Genomic DNA, 26,183 nt, shown 5'->3' with positions numbered 1-26,183 from the left:
ACATCAGTGGTATGCACTAGTGGAAACCATTAGACAATCATTACAAAAAAAAAAAAGCTACTGTAAAAAATCACTTTTGCTAATTAAAATTTCAATCTTGTTGCTAGTGTATGGCACTATAGACAAAAAGCAGAAAAAGTAAAACAAAGTGTGAGGAAGAAAACCAAGGGGGAACCTGTACTCTTCCTGCTGTCAGAAATTTAAGAGATGGGTACCAGCTAAGAGTCACACAGCAACTAAATAGGTGTTTTGCACCACTGATAAAAAAATTAGTTAAATTTGAGCTGGCCCTACTTACTTTCCAGATAAGGTGAGAAAAAAAACAACAAACAACAATCAACCAAACACTAAACCCACCAACCAAAAAACATTATGCAGAAACTCATCCATTTTCTTCCTCACGGCAACAGGTAGACTTCAAAGACTTCTTAAATGAGAAAGTTCACTTTTCTTTCTACATTCTTAGCAAGCATTCTTATCTGACTATATTATATTTGTATCTGGGAAAGGTCCATTTTCAGAAAGAAAATGCAGACAAATACAATCACTTATGTATTAACAAGGATTTCAAGACATAAGCTCTGAATAATGCAACCTGAGGTAATGGATATCAAAATACAAGTTAATGATTTCAGCTCTAACATAATAGCAGTCTAAGCTGATGTTAAATGTTAAGCTTTTCAACTCTTCAGTGAATCAGTTTTGATCAAAAACTATGATAGATCACACCTTTACAACAACCATGCTGATTTATATAGATTAGTTCCTTTTCTTAAATTGCCTTAACTGGAGGTAAGGCTTTATAAAGAATACAAACGGACATCACTTAGTGAACTTTGTTATACTGATTCATCAAAAGGAACTAATCTGTGCTGTTCCAACATACAAATAAACAAATTATCCATGCTAAAGAAATGTTTAAGTAGTTCTAAACAACAAATGGGATTAGAAGGATTATAGAAAAGGTTATTCCTTAGTAAGAGTCTTTTTAAAAGAATGAAGTCATCATCCATTGAAGTAGTTTCCATTCAATCTGTACAATATATAAAGTGGACATAGATGGAGAGCATAAATTTACAACTGGAAAAGCTTTCTTGAAATTTGGAAACTGCTTAACTTCTATGCAAGAGTTAAGTAACTAAGAATGTGTATCTCATCATACATGCTAATTCTCTGTCTTTCTCTTTTTTCTCAAGGTTTTCAACTCTCAGCTTCAAAATCGCTGCAAAAAGCAGATGAAGATATGTTGCTAACCACATTAAATCTAGAAAAAACTCTTAGAAATGGAGATAGAACTGTGAGCAGAGGCACTATACCGTTGCTGAAGCATTATAAGACTGAAGACAGAGGTGTTTTAGATGAAGAGGATGACAAAAAGATGAAGTTTTTGGTGAGTTTTCAGTTTTATGTTTTGGGTTAATTGTAAAATTGAAATTCTCTTTATAGCCCTTTAAAAAAATCATTTAAAGCAATAATCTGATGAATATACAAAAATATCAGTTTAGCATACTATAATCAAGAATGAACTTTTAAGTGTAAGTATCTAATTCCAAGATTTTTAAATGTGTAACTTGGACAGCTGAATAGAAAAAAAAACTGTATTTACAAGAACTATATGTAGCCAAAATATGGGGAGAAAAAAGCCTATACTTATGCGATTCAGCGTGACTCTATGTGCAGCAACAAGTTTTTAACTTCACCAAATATAAGACTCATTATTATATCATGATCTTTACCATAAAACCATTTCAGCCAGAGATGCAATGCAGGTCATCACTTTTAAAATATCAACTTGAAAGATAAAATACTTGCACTGCTAAGTATAAAAACTGGAATATAAGAAGTGGACACAACCAATTTAAAGATAAACTGCTACTCTTGTTTTCCCTTAAAACAGGACACAGGTTCCAGGCATGATTTCTTAAATCATGTTTTGTCAATCAACTTGGGTAGAAAACAACTACCTTATCTTGCACTGAAGAGAACCATGGCTTTTCCAGCTGACACTGAAATTCAAAATATTGAATCGATACAGGAAAGAGAGACTGCAGATGAAGAAAATTCAGCTAAATTCCCTATAGGAAGAAGAGATTTTGACAGTAAGTATATTTCCATTTTTACACAACAATTATTTCATTCTGGTAAAGTATAATGCAACGTCTATATAGCAATTTGATAAAGGTTCATTTAGAAACTCCATGTCTATTCTGATTTGCCACACAAGGGAGGAAGCATTTGTTAAATTTATTGAATTAGTATTTCCATGGGACATAAAGATTTCTAGTTCTTTCATGAGTCAATCTGCCAGCTATTTTTTTTTCACCCTTATAGTGCTCAGGTGTATGCTGGGAAGAGTCTATCGACCTTGTTGGCAAGTCTGAAAACTACTGATCTACAGCACCTCCTTTGAAGATCAAATGTTTTATTATGAATTTAATGTAATTTGAAGTTACTGTGTTTCAGTGTGGCTATATGTATGCATCCAAAAATACATTACCATCACATTGTAGTGGGAAACAATTCATTACCAAAAAAGAACATAGTTGTAATTACTAATGATGTATTGTTATCAAAAAATAAAAAAATTCTGCATAATCTAGACCAGTATTTGTTTAATTTTGCACACAAGGTACTTCCCACTTATTTGAGTATGAAAGGAAGCAATAGTGAATTTCACCAAATTTTCACAAAATTTTACATCTTCTGAGCCAGTCAATGCACCACGTATGCGAAAGCAAAAACTTACAGTCGAAAAAAGTGAGTTAATTTTGCCTGACCAGCAATCAGTTTATTCTTGGTTGCAGTTTTGCTGTGTTTTCTTTTGCCAGGGATTTTGCTGTCCAATTCCTTCTGAGGACTGTTTGAAGTCTTAGATCTTTTAGTATTTTTTTGCAAAGATGGTTCACTTTCCTTATCACAGATTACTTTGTCATTATTCAAATCCATCTGTTCATTCTTGGAGTTCTTGTTTCTTGGCTGACAACTGAGCTTTCCCATTTCTGTATAACTTCTAGTCTGGTGAACATTTTCAGAAATAGTTCCAAGCACTGGTACATCAAGACATGAATTCATACCTTCTGTCATGTAAGAATATCAAAAACATATGTGAAGAAATAAAAAGTTACCTGGGATTATTCATCCTTTTTCTAGAGGGCTGTCACATACTTTTTAAATCAAAACTAGTGCATTATCAGTAAAACAAAACTATGTTGCTTATTGCAGTTACATTTGCTATGTGTTCGTGAGCGCATTGCCCATTTAAAATTACACTACTCAAAAACGTGCAGCAGCAACTAACTTAGGAAAATAGATTTATAACTTTAAGATACTGAAAACGATGCTTAAAGGCCCCAGAAATAAATCATATATATGATTTGATTCATAGTGGAATAAAAGTAAATTTTCACTTTTTAATGGCAGAAATACAAATTTCACTTATATTACTTTTGTAAAATAAGACAAATCATTACACAATGTATGTAAAATGTGTCAATTTTTACCTCAAGATAGGAATACATATTTTTCAAGCAGATTTATATTTTCAAAGCGTTAGCATTACAATTTTAATACAAAGACATTTAACGGATCATAGCATACACAGAGTAATGCCAGTCTTTTTTCTTGAAAACGTTTATGCTTGATCTGTACTAAAGCCTTGTTTGATAACACTTAAAATATTAGCTATCATATTTACTTATACAGTCCTGCTACAGCTTACCTGTGACATATCCAGCTTTTAATTGTTGCTTTGGTGCAGGATTTGTGCAGGTTGGAATTTGGCTAATGCTGAGGAAATGTTGACCATTTATTTCACTGAACTCATTTTTATATGTAGATGCAAACTGAGATTTTATTGAAGATTGCTTCATCTGCAAATAGCAATTTGGTACTAGCTTTAATTATTTATGAAAGTAAAAGACAGCACTGCAAGAACAGTAATATAATGTTTCCACATACTTCTGTCATGAAAGCTCTTAGATTGTAAAAAAAAAAAAAAAGGAAAAAAAACACCAGAAAAATGAGTATGCTCACATCAAATATATTTGTGAAGTATTAGCTTACAAAGCGCAAAGGGTTTCAATACTAATAGTAAATTATTCTATTAAAGTCCTAAAATAATTTTTAAAACTTCTTTAATCTCTTATACAAAGTTACACATTGACAAAAAAAGCTAGGTTGAATCTTTAAAAATTAGTTAGCTCCCTCTTTTGATGGACTGCAGACTACCATTTTGAACAGCTGGCACAGCTACAGTCAATTATCATAATTCTACAGGTCATCATCTTTGAGTTCAGAAATGTCAAGTATAGGATGAGTTTCACCACCAATTCAAACAGGGGAAAGCATAACAGAAATACTGAAAATGACAGATAATAGAAACTAAACTTCAATATACTTATACCTAAAAACTGGAATATAAAGTATTATTTCTGATCTTTCTTTGGCAAATTATGGATTTCTCATTTACTCACAAAACAAAGACATTTCTTTGTTGAATACCAATGTCTAACTCCACATCTGTTAAAACATACCATCTAATATAAGTTCCCATACACCTACAGTATTAAAGAACACTGTCACATCTGATTCTTCATGCTCATCTCCACCTCCTAGTTTTGGAAGCAGGAAATCTAGTCTCATAGCACAGGCAAATCAACATATTTGGCTCAACTACAAAAAAATGAAATAAAATTTTTCATTATATTCAATATATCCATATTTAATGGAATTTACTGTTACAGGTCAAACTTCCTCAGTTGTCACTTGCTACAGCTTCATATCAGCTTAAAACTTCACAATCAAGCTTTGTATTTCTAGCCAATTTGTCACAAATCCTATAGACTGCAAGGAAATCCTGCCCTCACTTCCATTTGAAAGTCAACTGGATTATGTAAGATCTGTTGAAAAGTACAGCACAGAGGAGATAATTACACTATATTAGGATTTTTGGCTAATAATTCTATTACAACAGCACAGGTGAATTAAAATTAATTTTAGTTTAACAGGTGGTACAATACAAACATCAGGAAAAAGAAGTAGCAAGAAACACTTTCACAAAAGAAATATTACATACACAAATAACGGGAATGATTTGTCAATTAAGAGGCTTAAAGCCACTTCTGATTAAAAAGTTTGTATTATACAAGTCTACTTTTCTTCTTAGCAAAAGCATGTTAAAATCCTAGTGTTTGGGTTTGACCCTTATAGAAATATTTTTCCTCCAACACAAAATCTGTTTTAGACAGAAAGAAAAAATATTTTCCCAGAAACACACTTTCACAACGGCCTTCATCCACAAAATTCAGCCATAATTTATGCCACTTTCATCAATACTGTTTTCATGCATATAAGCTAAACTAACAGACTCTAGGTTTTTATCACTGAGATCCAATTCAAGTACCTCTTTGTGATAACCACAGCTGTTCAGATGAACACACCTAGACTTTGGGGGGGGGGGGAATCCCGTAAGTTGACAGAAACAGTTCTTTCTGACTTAATAAGACTGTACATATATATTTTTACTTTAAAACTCAGCATTTCCTTCAAGAGTTAGAGACCAAATTTTCCCAGTTGTTCATCACTCCCAAACTACAATTTATCAATGCCAGATAACAGACTGAGAAAGAACGGTGGATTTAATTGTGTAATTACAATATTCAGAATATAAAGGGTTTACATATTCTTTAAGCTTAAAGTTACTGTAACATTAATGCAAAATATTTGTCTGTATTTGCTATGTTTCTCAAACGCTTCACGTCAATCTTTAAAATTCCCTCAATTTTTATTTATTGTTCAGCAAATGTGACACACCAAAAAATACGCAATAATTTGCACAGAGTTCTAACACATTCATATTGCAAGACAAAAATAGGCTAAAATTTGTGTTGAGTTGATGAAGCTATAACAAACAGCACAAAACCCATGAAACTTGTGCAAGAAAGCCTGGCAGTTACCTTTCTATAACCGGCAATAAATCCAGTTAGTTTTTGGGACATTAGGGTTTCTTTTCATCACCCATCTAGTGCTTCACTAATTCATTTTGCACGGATTAAAAAAAAAAAAAAAAAAAAAGTAAAAGGACAGAAGTCAAGCTCAAACACTGAAACGCTGCACAAACCCATCTGTTTCAACTTCACTGACGCTTGAAATAGGCCTCCAAACTTCACTCCATATTGCATCACATACCATTTAATCATTCGCAAAACAGTAGACAAAGCTTTACCAATATGACTGTTTTAGCTGATGCTAATACTAATCTACAGGATATATATAAATCAAGAGTGCAAAATTAAATTTGTTAAAGCAGTCAAACTACCCAACTAGTCTAGGAATGGATATTCTCCAGTAAAAACAACTGCATTACATCGAATGAGGCAGCAATAAGTAACTTTTAATGGACTGAAGGCAGAACAAAAGAGCGCAAGTCCAGTGCTAAATCAAAAAGTAGTGCTTCACTGGAATGTTTTTAAGGAAAAAAAAAAGCAGCTTAAAACATTATTGAAGCACACATAACGAAGCCTATAAATAACCTAAAATAGCTCTTAGACATCAGAGTTCTTTTACATTAAATTCCCTGAAATCCACTGCTTTGAGGGCACCAGCCTAATGACCTACAGCTTGGGGAGAGCAAAAATACATTGGGAGCTCAGTTTGCTAATCAAGTAGTTGCACACAAATGGCATGCAATAAACTTAGTATCCCCTCTCTTCTTCACAAGCAAACGGGATGTTGCTTTTATCCCTGTACAAAAGAAGAAATCCTGCTGCACTTCAGAAAAAGGGGTTCACTGTTACTGCTGCTATTCAGGAAGAAAGTATGGCAGAATTTAAGACTGTTTTAGTGCACGCAGTCAATTAGTAATCCTAATGAGTAAAGGAAGCAGGACATTCTCTCACTTTGATTTCTATATCTAGAGAAGCTTTTCTGTTTTTCAAGATATAAGCATTCACTTTTACGTGAAATATTAATGGTGCATGCTCTATTTATTTCTAAAATTTAGTTGATAATCTGTTCCAGATCTCCTTTCAGCATCTGCATACAGACAGTACTGCCAATATTTAGTCAAGAATGTCGAGATTTGGTTTTTATACACTGGAATGGCATAATAGAATTTGAAAACCTACATCAGTAACAACAAACACATGTTTTTTATTTTCTAGCCAAATAATTAGAGTGCTATTTGGATGGGGAAAAGAGATAAAAAGAAAAAATATCTTCTCTTTACCCTTGTCCTTTTAGATGAAAAAAAAAAAAGGCAACTTGAAAGAAAATTAAGAAAAAAGAAAAGAAGGGAATGCAAAAGAAAGAATAAAAGGTAAGTATCATTGCCAAACCAAAGCATCATGTTATTCAAGCATGAAAAATGTCCTGAATAGCTCAGGTAATAGGAAGATTTTATTGTACTGAAACTATCAGTTTCTTTTAGCATGACATTGTACCAGCGTTTTGCTATCCCAAATTAACCTGCAACTGTTTTGAAAACATTTAGCCTCAAATCACATCATTATTGTGTTTCAGAAGTATTCAGAACTCACAGCTATGGATACTAGAAAAGTATTTTAGGGATCTTGCAGGAACAAAACGGTATTTTCTAGACAAGTGTTGTTTATCAACTGAAACAAAAAGTCTTACCTCAGATTTTATGCTGACATAACCTTTTTTTCCTCTCCTACACCTTCCTCCATACACTCATTTTTAGCATACTCCATACATATTGAAGCTGTAAGTCAGCTTAGGGTTCCCCATAATCATATTCCATTTATAAATAAATATTTTTTGCTACAATAGATGAGACTGCCACCTGAGAAAGATTGTTTTCTCTAATACCATGAGTTTTCTGTTCACAATTACAGTGGGCATACAGAAACCTCTTGATAACTTCCTGTTATTAGCTTTCCAAGTCACAGTTTATTTGTATTGGACTCACAAATAGGCAAAACAATTCTCTCAAGTAACAGCATTTGGAGAACTAAGCAATGAAAAATAACAGCAGTGCATGAAGCTAGATATTAAGTCATTTCATATAGGCATGAACAAGTCACATGGGAAAGGCAGAAAGGGATTTTTTGCTTTGTGAAGCTTTTTTCTTGGAAGGATTTCTATACACAGTAAAATTACAATGAACTTCAAGCATGCCAAGATTTGTTAGAGTTCTTAAGGCATAAATTCTTTTTAAAACTAAAACTACAGTTATGTTCCCAATTGGAGGGAAATAGTGCCTCATATAGGAAAGGTTGTCTCCAGTTACATGAAGAAAAACACACGCCAAACTACTGAAAGTCCTTGCAGCTGTTTCAGGGTAAATGTGTTAACAAAGCAGCATGATTTCTAAAACAATGTATCAAAAGGCCAAAATAATCCTAAATTAAAAAAAAAAATATATAGATCTGTTACTCTCTCATATATTGCATGCTCATATCCTAATAGTTTTTGTTGCTTCCTTCTTAACTCCTAAAGTTCAGTTTCATCCAATTCCATTAGTTCAGGAACAGTACATACAACTTAAAATTATAATTAATCTTTTCTGATGCAGAAGACAGACAAAAATCTTATGCAACATTTTTGTTTTAAGTTGCTCTTTAGCCTAAACAAGATTACAAGTGATTGTACCAGCCCTTCTTCCCCGCCCCCCCCCCCCCCCCCAAAGGACTTGCATAACCCAGCTGAAATAAACAACATAAGGTGTCAAACAATAGGGTATCTACCAATTTCATATAAATTCAAGTATGCTTTGAAGAACCAGACATAAGTTTAGACAAACCTTCATTAAATACCTCTCCTGTATTTATAAATATATATAAAATTTATATTTTTATAAAGCGGAAAGGAGTGATAAGGGCAACTGACAAGAGACACAATTCAATAGACTTCCTATAGACCTTTCTGAGTTAAAGACTCCTTCCACAAAACAACATTCACCAGAAGACACTTCACTTAAACCGTAGATAACAAACTTGAAACTGTCTCTCAACAGAAGATTGACTTTCTTATTATTACTCTTACCTGCTTCTGCTAGAGGGAATTAAAAAAATGCAACATGCTAGCTCCCCAGACTTCTTTCTTCTCAAGGGATAAGAGCTACAGCTTCTCCGCCTAACAAATGCCATTATAGTTAGGTGATCTTTCTGCATCTCTTCCAGTATTTAATGAGGATTGAAAGACAAAAATATTTTTGTCTTTCACTGTTGCCAGGATTTTTTTTTTTCGGCACAATGGAAATACCCACAGATTAATTTTATTTTTAAGCACCAATTTCATTTCATAGCTACTCATTTACTTTATCCAGTCTCCATATTTTTAGATACTAAACACATACACATGATGTTGCGCCCTAGGTCTAAATATTATCAATCTGCACTCCTCCACATAATTCTTCAGGAGTTAAGAGATCAGTTCCTCTTAACGAAGGAGAAGGCATAATGATTTTTTCTCCCCTCTCCTCCCTCCCTTTTTCTGGGGGGGAAGTGTTTCTCCTTTTGTTTTCTAGATTTTCCTAAACTTCTTTATTTAATACATACATCTGATGGGACTAAGCATACAAACTAATCATCACTACCATGTTTTTCTTCCCCTGCCAAATGTCATGGAAAATGAGACTTTTATGGGACAGGTTCTAATGAGACATCACAAATCTGCACTATATCCTAACCTCTAACCACCTGTCAGAGGCAGCATGCTAAAAAGGTTGTTAGGACAATTTCATAGGACTAATGCTATCACCACACACACTGCATAAGAAACTTCTCAGAATAATCAGGGACATTGAGAAGAAACATAATTTTGTTTTTGTTTTATTAAAAAAAAAAACAAAACCAACAGTACCCATTCTGAGTCAATTGTTTAAATGAGGGCATTATGCGTAACAAAATTTACAACTGCGAATTTTACAAGTAACCTGTAAGATGGTTGTATTAATAATTATGAAGACTAATACTTAGTATAAGAAGGTGATAAATATTAATCCAGCACTTGAGAGCTACAGTCATGGACAAGGAATTTATTGTGGCATGTGCTGCATACTAAAGACAGAAGAAGATTTATTTCTACCAAGAGACATTACTGCTAGGTTTTGGAGAGAGGTTGATTTAGAGGTACTGAAAAAGGTTTCAAAGGAGGATAATGAGTTTTGCAAATGCCTATAGCAAATCTCTTCAAGCAAGAAGAAACAGTATAAAACAGGCAGCTGAAATAGCTAGTCTGAAAATTAAGACATGAACAATGAAGATTGATACTGCAGGCTGATTGTAAGCAAGGACAGATATCTCTAAACTGCAAATCAATAAAAAACAATGGGTTAGCATAGGTTAAAACAAGTAGTTTATATGCACTACACTGTAAAGGGACAGATTAAGATGCAAATAGAAGAATGGCATCTAGTATCTAATCACTTTGACAACTATTTTTACAGCAATCTCAAATGAAGAGAGACAGGACAAAGTTGCAGCTATCAAGTCCAAGAACAACACACATAAAATGAACATTTCATAAGTTGTAGCTGAGTGGACATACAGATAGAGAAAAATATATTCTGGAGATACTATGTACTGAAAAAAGTAACAGGTAGGATACCATACTCAATGTTAAATATATCGGGAAAAATAGACCTACCACCTCAAGATCAACAGCTGCATATTGGCAGAATGGTACAGAAGTCACAAAAGAGGTCAGTGTTTACAGAGCAAATGCTTAGGTCAGGTGTAGATCTGTGAATTGTTCATGCAAAGATGATAGCTTAAATTCTATTTGCAAATGTATAAATCCACAAATAATGTACTGAAAGACACGGCCCTCCCTATAAAATCTTCATAGAAAAAGGAAGAAAAGGAAGGAGTAGAAACATGCAAAAGAACATCTGTAGAAATTGATAGGTAGAAAGAAAAACAAAAAAAGACAAAATTAGAGATGACTCAAGAAAGAAAGCAGGGTTTTATGTAAGAAGATGGAGATCAAGGATAAATGACAGAGAACTAACCGAGTTTTAGTTGCAAGTCATTAGTTGTTTGGGACCAGCAACTTTAGTTGACTGGAAGGAAGGAGAAACAAGCCTAAAGTGAACACAGGAATGCCAGAAGAATAATTCCAGATTTCACATGAATATAGTGTATTTTAGATGGTATTGTTTGGCTGATACACAGAAAAAGAGAATTATAAACATCATGTGAAATACTCAAATATCTTGAATAAGAAGACTATGCCGATATGTAATTGATGAAAAATTACACCGTGAACTGCATGATTTTTATTTTAAGTTTTTTTTTTAATGGAAAAACATCTTGAGATATTTGGCCTCAGTTTCATCCTGTACTTTGATTTTCTGGTACAATAGGACGCACTGAAAGAAAGCCGCAAAGAAGACTGACTGTGATTACTAGAGGCAGTTCAACAGCCATACTGCTGCTCTAAGATAGAAGTTGTATAGCCCCAAACAGCCATTCATTTTACCAAGTTAATCACACATTACCATCCACATTGCTAAAGTGGGGAAAGAGAGTCCACCATCACAGATTTGGTATACAAAAAGCTAAAACTATAAGCAAGTTTGCAGTCTTCCAAGATGCCAAAGAAAGTTTCCAAGTGTGAAGTACAGACTTAAAACCTGCTGCTTGTTCTCTCTGAATTTTGGTTTTCAAAAGAAAAAAAAGTCATTTAAATTTTCAATTAGCTTAGATACCTGATGAGCATCAAAATCAGTTCTAGAATTTGACTGAAAGTTATCAAAAAATATTGGTTAAAAACATTGGAAGTTTCATTCTATTTTGCTGCAGGTTTATGTTACTTTGTCAATCATGGTGAAGCAAGACTAGGACAAGAATCCTACAGGAAAAGTCAGATTCTTGTATTACCAAGGATCATAGGAGTCACAGAGCCCTTACTAGAGTCAGGCACAACAAAAACAGCACAGAAGAGTGTCAAGATGAGCCTTTGGCATACATATCCTGCTCCTGAAGTAGAACTCATTCAATTATTCAGAGACCTCTGAAAGAACTACTATTTGCACAGAAATTACAGTAGCTAATCTGGTATTCTTGATTAGCATAGAAGCACTTCCCCAAAAAAGTTAAAATAGTTTCATAACATTAATCAGTCTCAAGACTCCTACTTTTGACAGTTTCTGCCAAAAACCTTGTAAGATTTGCAGTGAAGGTCTCAAATGTGACAGGTAATTACTTTTAAATAATAATTTTGCAATTTGGTACTGAACGCAGCTGTTCATGAATCCAATTATAAAACCTCTATTTAGATAAGAAAACTATTTCAATGTATTATGCAAACAGCAAATCATATTTTTGCTATTTGATGACTTAAAGCTGCCATTTAAATATGCTGTTCATCATAAAATTAATATAATGAAGATCGTTATGAGCTTCAACCTTTCCTAATTTGCCTATGAGTTTTAAGCTAAGTTTCATTATAATTAGTGTATGTATCCAAAATACCATCATCCACCCCACCCCCATTCCAAAAAAAAGCATTCAGAAACAAGTTAGAGTATATTTAAAACACTGCTGAAAATACTGACTGCACTTGTCATTTTACTCCCTTTAATAACTTTCTACTTCTCAAGCATGTAATACACGAAAATTCTCATGTCCAATGGCAGAAAGAAATTTTCCATTGTGTTGTTCTGGAACTGATTCTAATGGCTTAAAACACCTGTTTTCCTCCTTATATACTAACTACATTTGTGTTTACCTCTTGTCAGGACTAACTAAAGTTGTAAAAAATATTAGGTCACTTTTATTTAGCTCTCTGTTGAAATGCTGTAGAAGATACAAGCTCTGCTTCTTTCCATAGTCCCAATGCTCAAGTCTGACAATTTTGAGGAAAAAAGACTATGTAAAATGCAGTACACTGGAAGACTTTAATTTTCAGGAACATTGAAGTTGTTCTTTTGATTAGCGCCACTCACAACACCAGCCCTCTCAACGTTTTATTCCATCTACAAAATAGCAAACATTGGCAACTTTATTTTATTGTTCTCAAAGCCATAGGAAAATCTTTATGGGAATTATGGGAATCAGGAATTATGGGAATCAGAATGTTTCAAATAAAAATAATCTCCCCCCCCCCCAGGCAATGTAAAAGACACCATTATGCTTTTGGAATGCCTATATGATCAGAACTGAAATCAGGTGCCTGTGCTGTATTTTCTCTCTATTTTCACACGGCTTCAGTCTTATTGCTATAGTCCTGAAACACATAGATGGTTAAATGAAGAGCTAGAGATTAATTCAGTATATCTCCAGTACAAGATTTTCATTAGGAAGTACTTTTAAGTTTAAAGCCTCTCTCTTCTTACATTTTAGATATTTCCATTCACAATACAGCAGTTGGGTTAATTACCACAGTTTAATCACATTTCTTTATCTATGGGTTAAAATTCTCAAATACTCAACTAAAATGTAACGCTAAAATGTAGTTGTTTTCATTTTAGTCTTATTGTTTCAGTACACCTATAGTCACATAGCAATTTCTACACAGTACCTTCATTTTTTTTTCATCCATAGATTCCTGAATACGCTGTCTAAGGGGTTTTGGAGAAGATACATTGGATTGTGCTGGAGACCTATATTATAAAGAGATAAGAAGTATTTAGAATGTATAAATGCAATTATTAAGAAAACCAGTTACCGTACCAAGTCCCTCAGGAACTGGAAGTGTCTTTGCTCTCCAAGCCTTACTTTGTTTTCTGTTTTCTTAGGTAACCACATGTACTGTGACAAGTAAAGACAGCAAAATGAAATCAAACTTACAGTTACAATTTCTGGTATTTTGCAGCATGTTTACAATATTACAGAGCCGCAACCACATTATCATTGGCAATGCTGGTGTTGTGTTACCAGGTCACCATCCTACTTAAATCCCCTTGAACAGCATCTGGTTCACATCCAGAATAACTTTCCTCATATTTACAGACTTTTCAATAGAAATGCTCAAACAAACAAAATGCTTCAATCCTCCTATATTTCAGTATGTGAATAGTTACATACATTAATGAAATTTTTTTGATATATATAACACAACAAAATTATCAATGCATGTAAAAAGGAGTTTTGGGGTTGAAATAAGAACAAATCTGTGCATCTGTAAATAATTACTTCCTCTGTTTATGCTTATGGCAAGACAGTGTGCATATGAGGGCATTATTTTTTTTCTTTTCAAAAATAACTCATTTCATTTTAGTTCATACTACTCAATTATAAAAAAAATTTAGCCCACTCTATTTTGTTTATTTCTATTTGTCTGTGGTGCAAAATTTCTACAGGACCTTGCAGTGTTTTTGTTATTTAAATTGCAAAAACATGTAGCTTCACCATGTCTACACTGGTATTCTGGTTCATGCGCCTTTGTAACCTGTAATGACTAAATTCTCAGCATCCCATTTTTCTATCAACTGATGACTCCTCAGAATAAGCAACTGATTTAATTTTCACTGCTTCTCCAGCACATGGATAGGTTAGTTTCCTTTTCAGTGCCCACAGAAATGGGTTTGAGAGATCCTTTGGTCTGCATACCAGATCAACACAGGCATTCCTTAAAAAGAAGGAAACTTAAAAAGCAAGAAAAGAAATTAACTGGATTTAGCTTTAATAGGATAGGAAGATAACCTTTATGGAAAAAGGTTATGAAAACAATTCATTCCATAGTCATGCAAAATTTAACTCTACAAATAAATAATATCACTAATTATATAAAAATATTTTCCAGAAAACTGAAATGAGCTGCTTACAAAAGGAAAATATTTGATGGATATACTAAAGGACACATTAAATAAGAAAAGCTTCATTTTGGTTAGGATGTTTACTAAGGATGTATAGTCAGGGTTCACGTTTTCAGTTCCTGAATACACATGAATTCCACAAATTACAACGAAAATATTTTTAATTAAAGAAAGCCAACAAAAAGTTGAACAACACAATAGATACTTCTCAGCAGTAGCTTTTTGCAGGATTTCAGTGCAGAGAAATAAACACACCCAACTGATCTAGAAAGCAAGGTGAATTCCTGAAATGCTGAAGTTTTGTGAAAGAGAAGCTCTCATTTAATCTCAGATTTCACCAGAAGACAATGGTCTCTCCAACTGACCAGAACCCAGACAAAGCTACCCACAAAGTGTAAACATATTTTGGGATACTCCTGGAATGAAATCTCTAGAAATAACAAAAAGCATTGTGAAAAAACCTCAAAAGAATAACTACCATGTGATAAAACCCCATAAAAGAATAACTACCATATGAGGTGACCAACAATCTAATACACAGAATCAGATTAACTAAGAGACTGAAAACTGCAGTGATGCTTATTGCCAAAAGTAGTGCCATTTATCCTGTAAACTGTTCCAGATTTACTGTTAACTATAGATTGGCAAAAGGTCTGCAAACACTCTAGACAAATATTTGAGACATAAGCATTAACAAAAAAGTGCTGTATCATAGAGATGCCTGTACATTGCTGCAAATCAGAGTGACACCTTAGCTAATATCTTGTGTAGTATTAAGGTGTTCAGCATTCATAAAGCAATTAGAACCTTACAGTAAAGCTGTTAGAGAAATGCAAAAACACAGATTTGAGAACAGGTGTTGTTTTCAAGTTTCTTTTTTTATTCCCAAAACATTTAGGATCATAAATTCAATACTTTGACTAAATTACTTCAAAATCAATTTTTTAAATGGAAGCATACATTTAATATTAAATATACATATATATACACACACACACACACAGAGGAAAATAAAATCTAAATCAAATCAACCACTAAGAATAACTAAGAAAAATCACAAGAATTGTCTAGATTACAATATAGAGTCCCAAGCAGCAGTAGCTGCTTACACCTACACTGAAAACCAAATGTTTATCCTTTCAAGAATATTCAATTCAAGAAAATTAATTCAGCTAAAAAATCAAATTAGGTAAATGAAATCAGAGCACTCAGTAGGCACTCTTATTCAGAAATAAGTGGTTTTAAACCCATTTTAAATTAGAATTTCTTAAAAAAAATAATCAAGTTTTCTAGCTCTGAATAATAGCACTGTTTAATTCATAAGAATTCAGGTGGGCCTCGATTACATTCACATAGAGCATTAACCTAAATCTGATCAAGCTCCTTATTCTGATAAAAATACAGCCATGGAGAGGTTTATTAAATTAATGAAGCAATTTTCCTGAATCTGAAGTAATAGAAAAATAAGAGACTAAAATCAGTGTTATTTTATGCTTGTTAGATAATGAAACAGAAATGTATAACTACAGCTATCCACAGATATTTGAGAAGTGAAAGAAATATTCTACAACATGTTGTTACAAGCAGCCATTTATATTAAAAGCTACAGGTTTATTTGGAATTCTTACTAGGGAAGCCAATTTTAAGTTCTATTAGAATGTGCTTCCTTTTGTTTCATAAAATATGTTGAATGATAAATCTAATGAAACCTTTGAATTCTTTGACTTTTAGAATCCTCCATCTTCTGTTTTAGGACCTGTCACTGTTTTTCTCTTTCCTTGCTGTCATCCTCACAGCCCTACATCTCCACACCCCAATAGTGTTGTTATGCTCAGTCATGGGAAAAACCTGCCATGAGCGTAAGAAACACCCTCATCTTCCCCAATGTTCCTACCCTTTCCAGTGTAAATCATCTTTTATCTTGGTGAGCCCCAAAACTGTGCAAGCACAGAGCTTGATGAGCAACTGGCCACACAGCCCCTGCCCTGATGAACAGATGCTCCAATCACTCCTAAAAGTACCAAAAGCAGGGACAACCAATAAAGGGCTACAGCAGGTCCTCATGAAGACAATATATTTACCTTGAGAAAAGGACTTTTGGGTAACTAACCACTGTACTACAAAGGATGCTTATCTTTGAACCCTGGCTGCTTTACTTCTCACTCAGCAAGGCATCAGGAAGAGGTTTTTTTCTTCCTCTATTCTCCCTCTTCTTTTTATTGTTGTCCAAAAGTATCTTTCACCATTAAAGCAAATTTATGACATCAGCTACAGACATGATTAATAAATCTTCATGCATGTAATTTTGTTTCATCATCCTTTGTGCAATACTATCCTGAGTGGTAGATAAGAAAAAACTATTTAACACTGTCTCTACAAAATAATTACTATGTAGATAAAACAAAGGATATAATAATAAAAAAAATAAATCCCTGGTGTCATAGCTAGACAAAGGAGGCATCTTCAAATTGACTAGTAATCTAATTAGGTATTGAACAGACAGTATTTGAACTTAAGAGTCCAAAATCAAGAGATGAGTACTTGGAAATTTGTTGCAGTGGGTTTTGTGCAGCTCAGAAATCTACTAGCTCAAAAAGTCCATATTACAAAAGTACCCTGAAGATACAGAAAATGCAATGGGGAAGTAGAATAGTTTTGAGAACTTCAGACTGTTCTAAGAATGCTTTCCCTTTACACCTAAATAGGGAAACCTAACCTCACAATAGCCTGCATTTTGGTCATTTGCTATGTAGAAGTAATACCAATGCTTTGTTAGCCACTTAGTAGAAGATTTTAAAAATAAAGAAACAAAGCCAACACAAAAAGAAATCTTCTAGTACTCACCTGAAGAGTGTCAAAACAGAGGTGATTCCAAACAAATTTAAGTTTTCATTGTCATATAATAGTTCTGCTTTGTTCTGGGTGGGAGGATTGACAGCTTCTTCATCCAGAAGAACTAGTAAGACCTTTACAGTATCTCTGCCACAATATGCAGTGCCATGATTTACAGAATGCAATTTTGGCTGAAAGCAAAAAATTAAAACGAACACACAACAGGAAAGGTCAACAAGCCAGACTAATAGCTCACCTCCAAAAGCAACCCATATCAGCACAAGGGGTGAGAATACTCTCCTTCCCTTTCACAGTAAGCATTTATGGGGAAACTGCCCATGGGAAAGTTTCTTGCTCATCCCAAGTAATTAGTAAAGTCTAGATCACTGCCAGCTGGAGGTATACACTGATGAGCAAGTCACACAGATAAATATACAAATCTGTGATGAAACCATGATTATTTTCTCACAACCAATTTGAGTGCTATGGGGTACACAAACACATTCCGGTGAAGTCCAACTCCTCTGACTAACTGAATCTGCTAAAGCAGTTGGTTAGAAGTGAGATTTTCATCAAGATTTGACAACAGAGGTACTTGGCACAATCTCCTGTTGTTCAGAACAGGATAGATTCCTCACGATTTTCCTCAAGAATAAAGAATTCCTTAAAGAAAATAACAATCCACATCTGGAAGTGCTCAATGCTACAGTCAGCAGTACAGATGTAGAACTCCATAGCCACTATGGGACTGCAAGAATTGCAAGTTTGCTGTATTTTTCCTTAAAAGTATTAAGAGTTCCATAAAGAAATTTAGGGCTTAACACACAGTAGTAGATTTTAAAAACTACAGGCGTTCTTACTAATACATGGAAACATCGGATAGCCTAACTTGGTTCAGAAGGACAGGATAAGCAATGAACTGCATTTATCTAATCAGCTAACTGCTTTTAAATACAGACTTTAAAAGATCAAATTCTATTTCTCTCTCTATTTGATTACATCAATTAGTGTATGTAGATTTCAAGAAACCATAGCAACACATGTCAGTCAGTTAGTATAAGTTATAATCAATAGCTAGAAATAGCAATTACAGAAATGGTTGTTACTTGGCTTTACAGAATTGGCCTATTTCAGTACTATTTAATTTCCTCAAAGTTTATTCTGAACCTCTTCAGTCATTCCATCACCACATCACAGATTTTTATAAAATGTCATATGTGTCATGGTAAAATTGTCTTAATGAGAAAAGTACAAATCTGGCATCATCTTGACTGATGATACACAAAAGGGAAAAAAATAATCTTTAGAGTATAATATAACCTCCTAACTGCCAGAAGATGTCCTTCAGAAATCTCTTGTACTATAACAACAGTGACTTGGTGTACTAGCCATAGAACAAAATCCTATTGTCCCAGGCACAATAAGAACTTCAGGCAAGGCAACAATCCCTGCCATAAAAAGTCTTGTTTATTAGGAAGCTTGTATTCATTATTTAAATTACTTTTTCAATGAAATAGTTGATCAGTCTTTCAAGGGTAGTGACCATTAGCTACTTCAGACTATTCTGGTTAGTTCCAGAAACACCAGCCAGTTTCCATTTACAGTAGTAATTTTCTCAGGAAGAAATTAATCATAATTCCTATTAGTCACTCTTGTGGGCTACAACACAAAGTAGTGCTTCCTGCTGCATAAAGTCATATATTTTCCTGGAGTTCTGGCTTCTTATAAAACAGGTATTTGCAGGAAAACTGAGCAATGATGGAAGAAAAGTGCCACTGCCAGGAGAAAAGCAAATATTTTTCTAACAAAGTGACTCTTTTCAGGTACATTTTATGAGGGAGCAGCCTTCCCAGGAGATAGTGGAGGCATAATATTCAGTGCTGTAGTTAGGATCATATTTTAAATTTGCACTCAAAGAGCTCAATTCAGTCTCTTATGTATGAAAAAAAAAAAAACATAACATCCTAACAAAACCAGAACTTCTTTCCTGAAAAATTATAGCTTCAGGGTTTAGAGGTTTCCTTATAAAATAAAAAACAAAACAAAACAAAAAAAAACCCAAACTGTATGTGAAATTCAGCACAGAGCATCCATCTTTGCTGTCATAAGATCTTAATGGAACAATACAGATGCTCCAATTTTCTTTTATACAGCTCAAATTCATTTGGAAAACTTACAGGTTGTTTTTTGTTGTTTTTTTTAATCTGTTTTGCTTTGTTCTGTTTGCTTTATTTTTTAATTAGTAACCTACCCCTCTATATGATTAGTAAAATGTTCTTCCAACCAAGCTCCACTAAAATATGCGATTTGATATCCGTCTCTTAACATTTGCCTAAGCTTCCTTTTCCACCCCTCATCTCTGTGAATCACATATTTAAGATTATCATTACAATATCATTCAGCACACAACCTTCACAAGCTTCATTTACATGAACAAAAAATTATTCTCCACACCAAAATCAAAATAGCTTCACAACACTGACAAAGGTGGACAATTTACACACACTCAACCTCTTGTCCTTTCACCAATTACAGAAACAAAAATTCCCCACATTTACTCTGCTCTCTAACAGTGTTCAGTTTACATTTTACCCAGTACCTCTCCCAGTTAATGTCTTTATCTCTAATTCAAGAGGCACCATATTGGGTACAACAAAGGACTGTGGTGGGTTGATCGTGGCTAGCTGTCAGGTGCCCACCAAGCTGCTCTATCCCACCTCATGAAGAGGACAGGGAGAGAAAATATGATGAAAAGCTCAGGGGGTCAAGATGAGGACAGGGAGTTCACTTACCAATTACCATCAAGGGCAAAACAGACTTAAGGAAATTGATGTAATTAATGTAATTAATTGCCAATGAATCAGAATAGGACCCTTCCCTTCTTTCCAGACTCAACTTCACTCCCAGCTCTTCTACTTCCTTCCCTCAAGTGGCATGGGGGACAGAGAACAAGGGTTGCAGTCAGTTCCTAACACTTCATGTCTGCTGCTGCTTCTTCCTCTTCTCCTGTATGGGGTGCCTCTCATAGGATACAGTCCTTCACAAACTTCTGCAGCATGGGTCCTTCACACTGTCTACAGTTCTTCAAGAACTATTACACAGTTAGTCCTTTCCACAGGGTGGAACAGACTGCTCCAAGCACAGGTCCCCTATGAAGTCACAGGTCCTGCCACAAAATCTGCTGCATGGGCTCCTCTGCACGGGCTATAGTTTCCGCTACAAACCTGCTCCAGAATGGGTTCTCAACAGGATCACAACTTCCTTCAGTGTACATCCACCTACTCCAACCTGGGTCCTCCATAGGCTGCAGGGTGGCTATCTGCTCCACCATGGATCTCCATGGTCTGTAGGGAGGCAACCTGCATCTGCAGTCTTCAGCATGGGCTGCAGAGGAATCTCTACTCCAGTGCCTGAAGCACCTCTTCCCACTCCTTCACTGAGGTTGGTGACTACAGTTTTTTCTCTTATGTATTCTCATTCCTCTCTCCCAGCTGCTGTTGTGCAGCATTTTTTGCCCTTTCTTATATGTTATCACAGAGGCACTACAACCAGCACTGACTGGCTCAGTTTTGGCCTGGCGAGCAGCAGGTCCCATCCTGGAGCTGGCTTGCTCTCTCTGACATGGGGCCAGCTTCTGGTATTTCTGCACACAAGACCTTACAGCTCTCCCCCCAGTACCAAAATCTTGCCATGTAAACCCAATACAGCACTAGATTTGTCAAACTAAGCAGCACATCAGTCAGATCCAGACCACAGTTACCTCTGATGGCTCTCAGTTACATCCATACTTTGGCAAGTATGGATGTGTTGTACTGGGTATGGTGAAAAGGATTAGCTTAAAGCCTGTCATCCTCTGCTGTGTACTCAAATTTCCTCACTGAGAAATGTTCCAGTAGAATTTGCTCTTCCACAAGTTGATGGGATGTTCCAGCAATCAACTTAAACTCAAGAATTGGCAAAAACTTCAACATAGAACCACAGGCTTTCAGTAATACAATTAAGTTCATAAGCTGCCTTCAGGTGCCCATTTTGAAAAAAACATTAACTTTACATTGCTTTCAATGGAATTAAGTATTTAACCACATTTCCTAACAACATCAGGATACAACCAGCTTTTCTGTATTCTGCCTCAACAAGGATAGTGGTAAACGTTTCTACAGTCATTAGACTACGAACATGAACTACGGAAAACAAAAAACATGAAACAGTTTGGAAAAGTAATTTTGTGATTAATTTCTCTGAAGAGCAAAGTTTTAGTAAAATAGTTTTACATTACTTATATCTATCTAAACTTTCTTAAATTTTATTGGTAATACAAGTAGCTAAATACACACAACTAATGATGGAGATCAATATTTCAGATGGGAAAGAGAAAGAAATAGAAGGATATGATAAGGAAAAAGGGAAATACAGTGATGAAAGACTCAGAAGAAAAAGCACACTGGAAACCTGATTAAAATTTGTTTAAATTTCATGTTACCATGAGGTAATTCCAGTGATTTCTCAAAACAAAGCATTCTAATAATGTACATTCAACGTGTTTGTAGTTTTAAAAAAGTTTCCTAGCTAAAAATACATGGAATTGGATAGTTTATATACCAAAAATGTAAAATAAAATAATTAAAGCTAGTTGATGTTTTCATCACAAAAGAGATCATAACATAAACCTGAGTAGATTCAAGTACAAAAAAAAAAACCACAAATAGAAAGTCTGTATTCTGTTCTCCACACTTGACAAAGAACTGTGAGTATCCTAATTCTTTCTATGAGACTAAAGTCATTAATAGTTTCATTGCTGTCTTCAAACACTAATAGAGGAAAAAGACATTGGTTGGTTGGGGGTCTACTTTCACTCCCCTCCATCTCCACATTTTCCCATGTTTTGGAATTCTTATTTAACCATGTTTTGAATGCCTTAGCCTTGGAAATATTGATGCTGAGCTAATTAAAACCTGTGTATTCTAATCAAAATTACTGATACACGTTCTGAAATCTAAATTCCCCTTTCATGAGGATTTTTATTTGGAAATCTATAACTCTGTTGGCTTGCAATTAGTGGCAAACATCATGGTTATAAGTATCTACATCTATAACATCTGTACAACAAATTGAGTTTTGAAGAATATTTTATTTACAATTTTGAGGTAAGAAGTTTAGTTTAAGTTAATCAGCTTTTTGAAATCCACACTGTAATCCTCAAGTATAAGTCTTTCAACAAGTTTAAAACCACAATGTAGAGGAAATGACACTGCTCTGTACTGTTAGCAAAAGTTAATACTCTATAGAAAGTCTTTTAAAATATAAAAATAAGCAGGCAAAAGACATTTGCTTTCTTCTAAAGCTAGATAGTAAAAAGAACAAAAGAAGTCCCATTACCCGTGCTGGACTAAGTCCAGTAGTGCTGGCAGTCAAGGCTTCATGTTGTGAATCTATAATATTTTTAATCTTCAAATCCAAATCTTGTACAACTTCCTCTACTGCTTGACAGAAAGGATCCCCACTGCTTCGGCCTTTTATCAAATGCATCTTCACTGTTGACAGAATTCTCCCCCCTGCGATTCTGAAAATAGGCACAGGGTCATCTCCACATTAATCTTGGCAGCACTTTAGTATACCTATTAGTGTTGAACATAGCCAGTCTTCACAGTTAATCAAAATGCTTCAGAGAACAGCTTTGATCTTTTAAATCAAACAGCAGTGTAGAAATACTGTCCAACATAATAGTTTGCTTAAAAATATTACAAGGAAAGGTAATGAATTCAGCATCTAGTAATACTCTGAGCCGCAACACAAAACTAACTTCTCCATAAAAGTTCAAATACAAGTACTTTAAACCTCCAGTTACTGTTTTGCTCATAAGCTCTTAAGTGGGGAAAAAAAAAAATGTTTCACTAGAACATGACTCCCAATTTAACAGCCTATCACATTTTTGAGTCTTTTGTGCTACATGAAAGTACTTCAAAATATCAATCTGCTTTCAAGTTTATTTAAATAGATAGTAATTATACATGATGAACATCACTGTTTGCCATAAATCACACACTGTTTTCATCAACTACAAAAAAAATAGCTACAGAAAAAACTTAGTAATTTAATTATGAAGTGTCCATGCAGTTTGACATAAAAAATGTGATTGAATCTGATTGATATAGTGGCTTTATTTCAACACTTACAGAAGGATAAGAAGGAATCTGTGAGGGCACCTAAACTACATTTAGACTGTTCATTTCATGGTCCTGCACTTTGAACCATCCACACTGCATGTATTATAGACTCCATTTGGGATCACTTTTGGATTTGAACTCTTGAGTGATTAGCATTTACAGTATTATTTACAGTACATTTATAGTACAGACAAAGCTCCAACAGGCAGTACTGAGAAAACTACATCATGTCTTGCTCCCTCAGAATTGCAAGCCACACATATTATATAAAAATCAAAATAGAGCAGGCTGCCAGGCAGACTACATTATTCTGAATATGTAAAAAAAAAAGGAAAAAAAAGAAAATTCATTCTTGCAGATTCACAGGAAAAACCAAGGATTTTGTGTCAAAAAAGAAAAAATAAAATTAGCCACCGAAAACGAAGTTCTTGTGAAAGTGCACCTTGATCTACCCAGACCTGGTAAGTGAGAAGAAGCAGTTACAACTCCAAGAATGCATTTCACTGGCCATTTATAAATGCATCTTTCCACTCAGGAGGAGTTGAAAGTGCTCCCCTGAACAACACTGCTCACAATTAGAAAAAATTATAAATTGGTTATAATTTATAATTTTTATAACTTATACCCTCCCCTTTTACTTTTTTATGTACAGGGGTTTTTTCACCTTTGAATACCAGCTAATCATAGAATAGTTAGGGTAACAACATGTAACAACAATGTAAGAGTAAAGAAGAAATAAAATCATAACAAGAGGCACAAAAGACCCATTCTGTTAAAAACCCCTCAATTCCAGGAATGACAGTTAAAACTCTGTCCCAAAAATACCCTGAACTGAAATTGGAGATTAAGACAGCACTCAGGAAAAGTATCATAAAGATTCTCTATTTTTACAAGGCATGTATTTATTGCCAGTGTCAGAGGCAATCTCCTGGGTTCATGGACCCTTCTTCTGAACAATCAGGTTTCATCCACTTAAAGTACGTAGATTCTCTGCAGTGACAATAGTGACTCGAAAAATTAAAACAAGCAAGAAAACCCCCAGCCTTCTAGTCCCAATGTTTTTGACAAAAAATTCCAATGAAGCTAGATATGGCTGTGATGCTAAGTTCAGTTATGAGAATGCCTTCCTGACAGCTTTGGTGTTTGTGTTGGTTTGTTTGGAGATATTCCCCCCCCCCCCCCTTTTTTTTTAATTTAAGTTTTATAAAGCCAAAGTTAACGTCAGGCAAAAGCAATTCCATTCATTCTCAGCTCCTCCTCTAAGAATTTTTTTATTTGTGAAGCAGATTGGCTGCAATCTATTGCAATAATTCATCTTCTCTTTCCAATTAACCTACAGTTTCTTTATCCAAACTTTAAGAAACACTAGCCACTTTCCTGCAACATCTAAAAAGTGAGTAGGATGGACAACTCAAAAAAAAAAAAAAGAAGAAAAAATGTAGCCTGTTAAATCTTGCCTTCAACAGCACAGCTACTGAAGTTTCACTTTTTCTTTTTTCTAAGAGTTACGTTTATAGTACAAATCAAAGCAGAAACATAGCATGTTGAGGGTAACCTAACATCAGTCTATTTAGCTCAGACACCAGTAGCTTTATCTATAACATGGACTGTATAAAACAACTCTACATTCATTCACACACCCTGAACTCTTGAGCTGCTATTGGCACCTGTGGTAGAATATCTAGGTACATCTATAATGCTGTAAATCCCTCTGCCAAAACCCCAAAGCAATAGCAATGGCATTATTACTGCAAGTGACATAGCCAAGAGTGAGATGATGACTAATTTTTCAACTTTCTAAATGCTTACTAGCTTCCTCCATGCTCCTGCCTACTTATCCTAAAAGGAAACCTTACAAATTGAAAGAAAAGTATATTTTATAGACATTAAATTCTGAAGATGAATTTTAGAATTTTAATTGGGGGAACATCTATCAAATGAAGCTTTGCATGTCTACATTAACACAAAATATAAAATAGGTGGGCAAAGCTAGCTAATAATAGGAATTGAGTCACAGGAAAACTAGTTTGTTAATATTGTTTCTTGTCAAAATACATAGAGGTAACTGGGCCAGAGACCTTGCTGTTTTGGCTTATTCTGTCTGAATAAGAGTCTTGTAAATAACTCGGAAAACCTGAAGTTAACTTAAAACTTTTCTTTTTCCTCTGTTTTTTTTTCCAGGTCAAAGCCTAATATTTCCACACAATTCTCAGCTTTAACTTTTACAAATTAAATATTATTCAATTCACATTAGATTTGCAGGCTTGATTAAACAGAAAAACTTCTGCTTTGCAGAAATTTAAGCACAATGTATCCACTTAGCCAAAAGAAAAGTCACTATGTGAAATCTCTCTGCACAGAGGTCAAGAACCACCCAGCTCTTAAAATAAATAAATAAATAAATAAATAAATAAATAAAACATTCTGGTGTACCTCTGCTCCAAACCCCTCAATTTAGTCTAACC

General features: G+C 34.4%; 2 protein-coding genes across 2 annotated transcripts in view; one reads left to right on the top strand and one right to left on the bottom strand.

Moving 5' to 3' along the window:
- The first annotated feature begins 1,144 nt into the window (after window positions 1-1,144).
- On the top strand, window positions 1,145-2,157 carry PMCH (pro-melanin concentrating hormone). Its single transcript, XM_061444994.1, has 2 exons — window positions 1,145-1,390; window positions 1,898-2,157. Exons 1-2 carry the CDS (start codon window positions 1,145-1,147, stop codon window positions 2,150-2,152), a joined length of 501 nt encoding a protein of 166 aa, XP_061300978.1. The 3' UTR covers window positions 2,153-2,157.
- A 351-nt stretch (window positions 2,158-2,508) lies between these two features.
- The window catches only part of PARPBP (PARP1 binding protein), a 48,661-nt gene continuing 24,986 nt past the window's right edge, over window positions 2,509-26,183 (bottom strand). Inside the window, 5 exon segments of the mRNA XM_061444988.1 lie at window positions 2,509-3,077; window positions 3,719-3,871; window positions 13,491-13,567; window positions 17,567-17,745; window positions 22,931-23,114. Coding sequence (XP_061300972.1) covers window positions 2,743-3,077; window positions 3,719-3,871; window positions 13,491-13,567; window positions 17,567-17,745; window positions 22,931-23,114 — 928 coding nt within the window. The 3' untranslated portion in view covers window positions 2,509-2,742.

The sequence above is a fragment of the Pezoporus flaviventris genome, unplaced genomic scaffold, assembly GCF_033815535.1.
Source record: "Pezoporus flaviventris isolate CSIRO_AGI_PZ_B2104156 unplaced genomic scaffold, CSIRO_AGI_Pfla_v1 ptg000002l, whole genome shotgun sequence".
Taxonomy (NCBI): Eukaryota; Metazoa; Chordata; class Aves; order Psittaciformes; family Psittacidae; genus Pezoporus; species Pezoporus flaviventris.
Note: the sequence above shows the minus strand (reverse complement) of the source record. Positions and strands in the feature narration are given on the sequence as shown.

What these genes read in the sequence shown, in the direction of transcription:
- PMCH (XM_061444994.1), top strand. Translation starts at nt 1,145, where the DNA reads ATGTGTATCTCATCATACATGCTAATTCTCTGTCTTTCTCTTTTTTCT. An exon ending in ACAAAAAGATGAAGTTTTTG is followed by an intron (nt 1,391 to 1,897) that starts GTGAGTTTTCAG and finishes CCCTTAAAACAG; the next exon opens with GACACAGGTTCCAGGCATGA.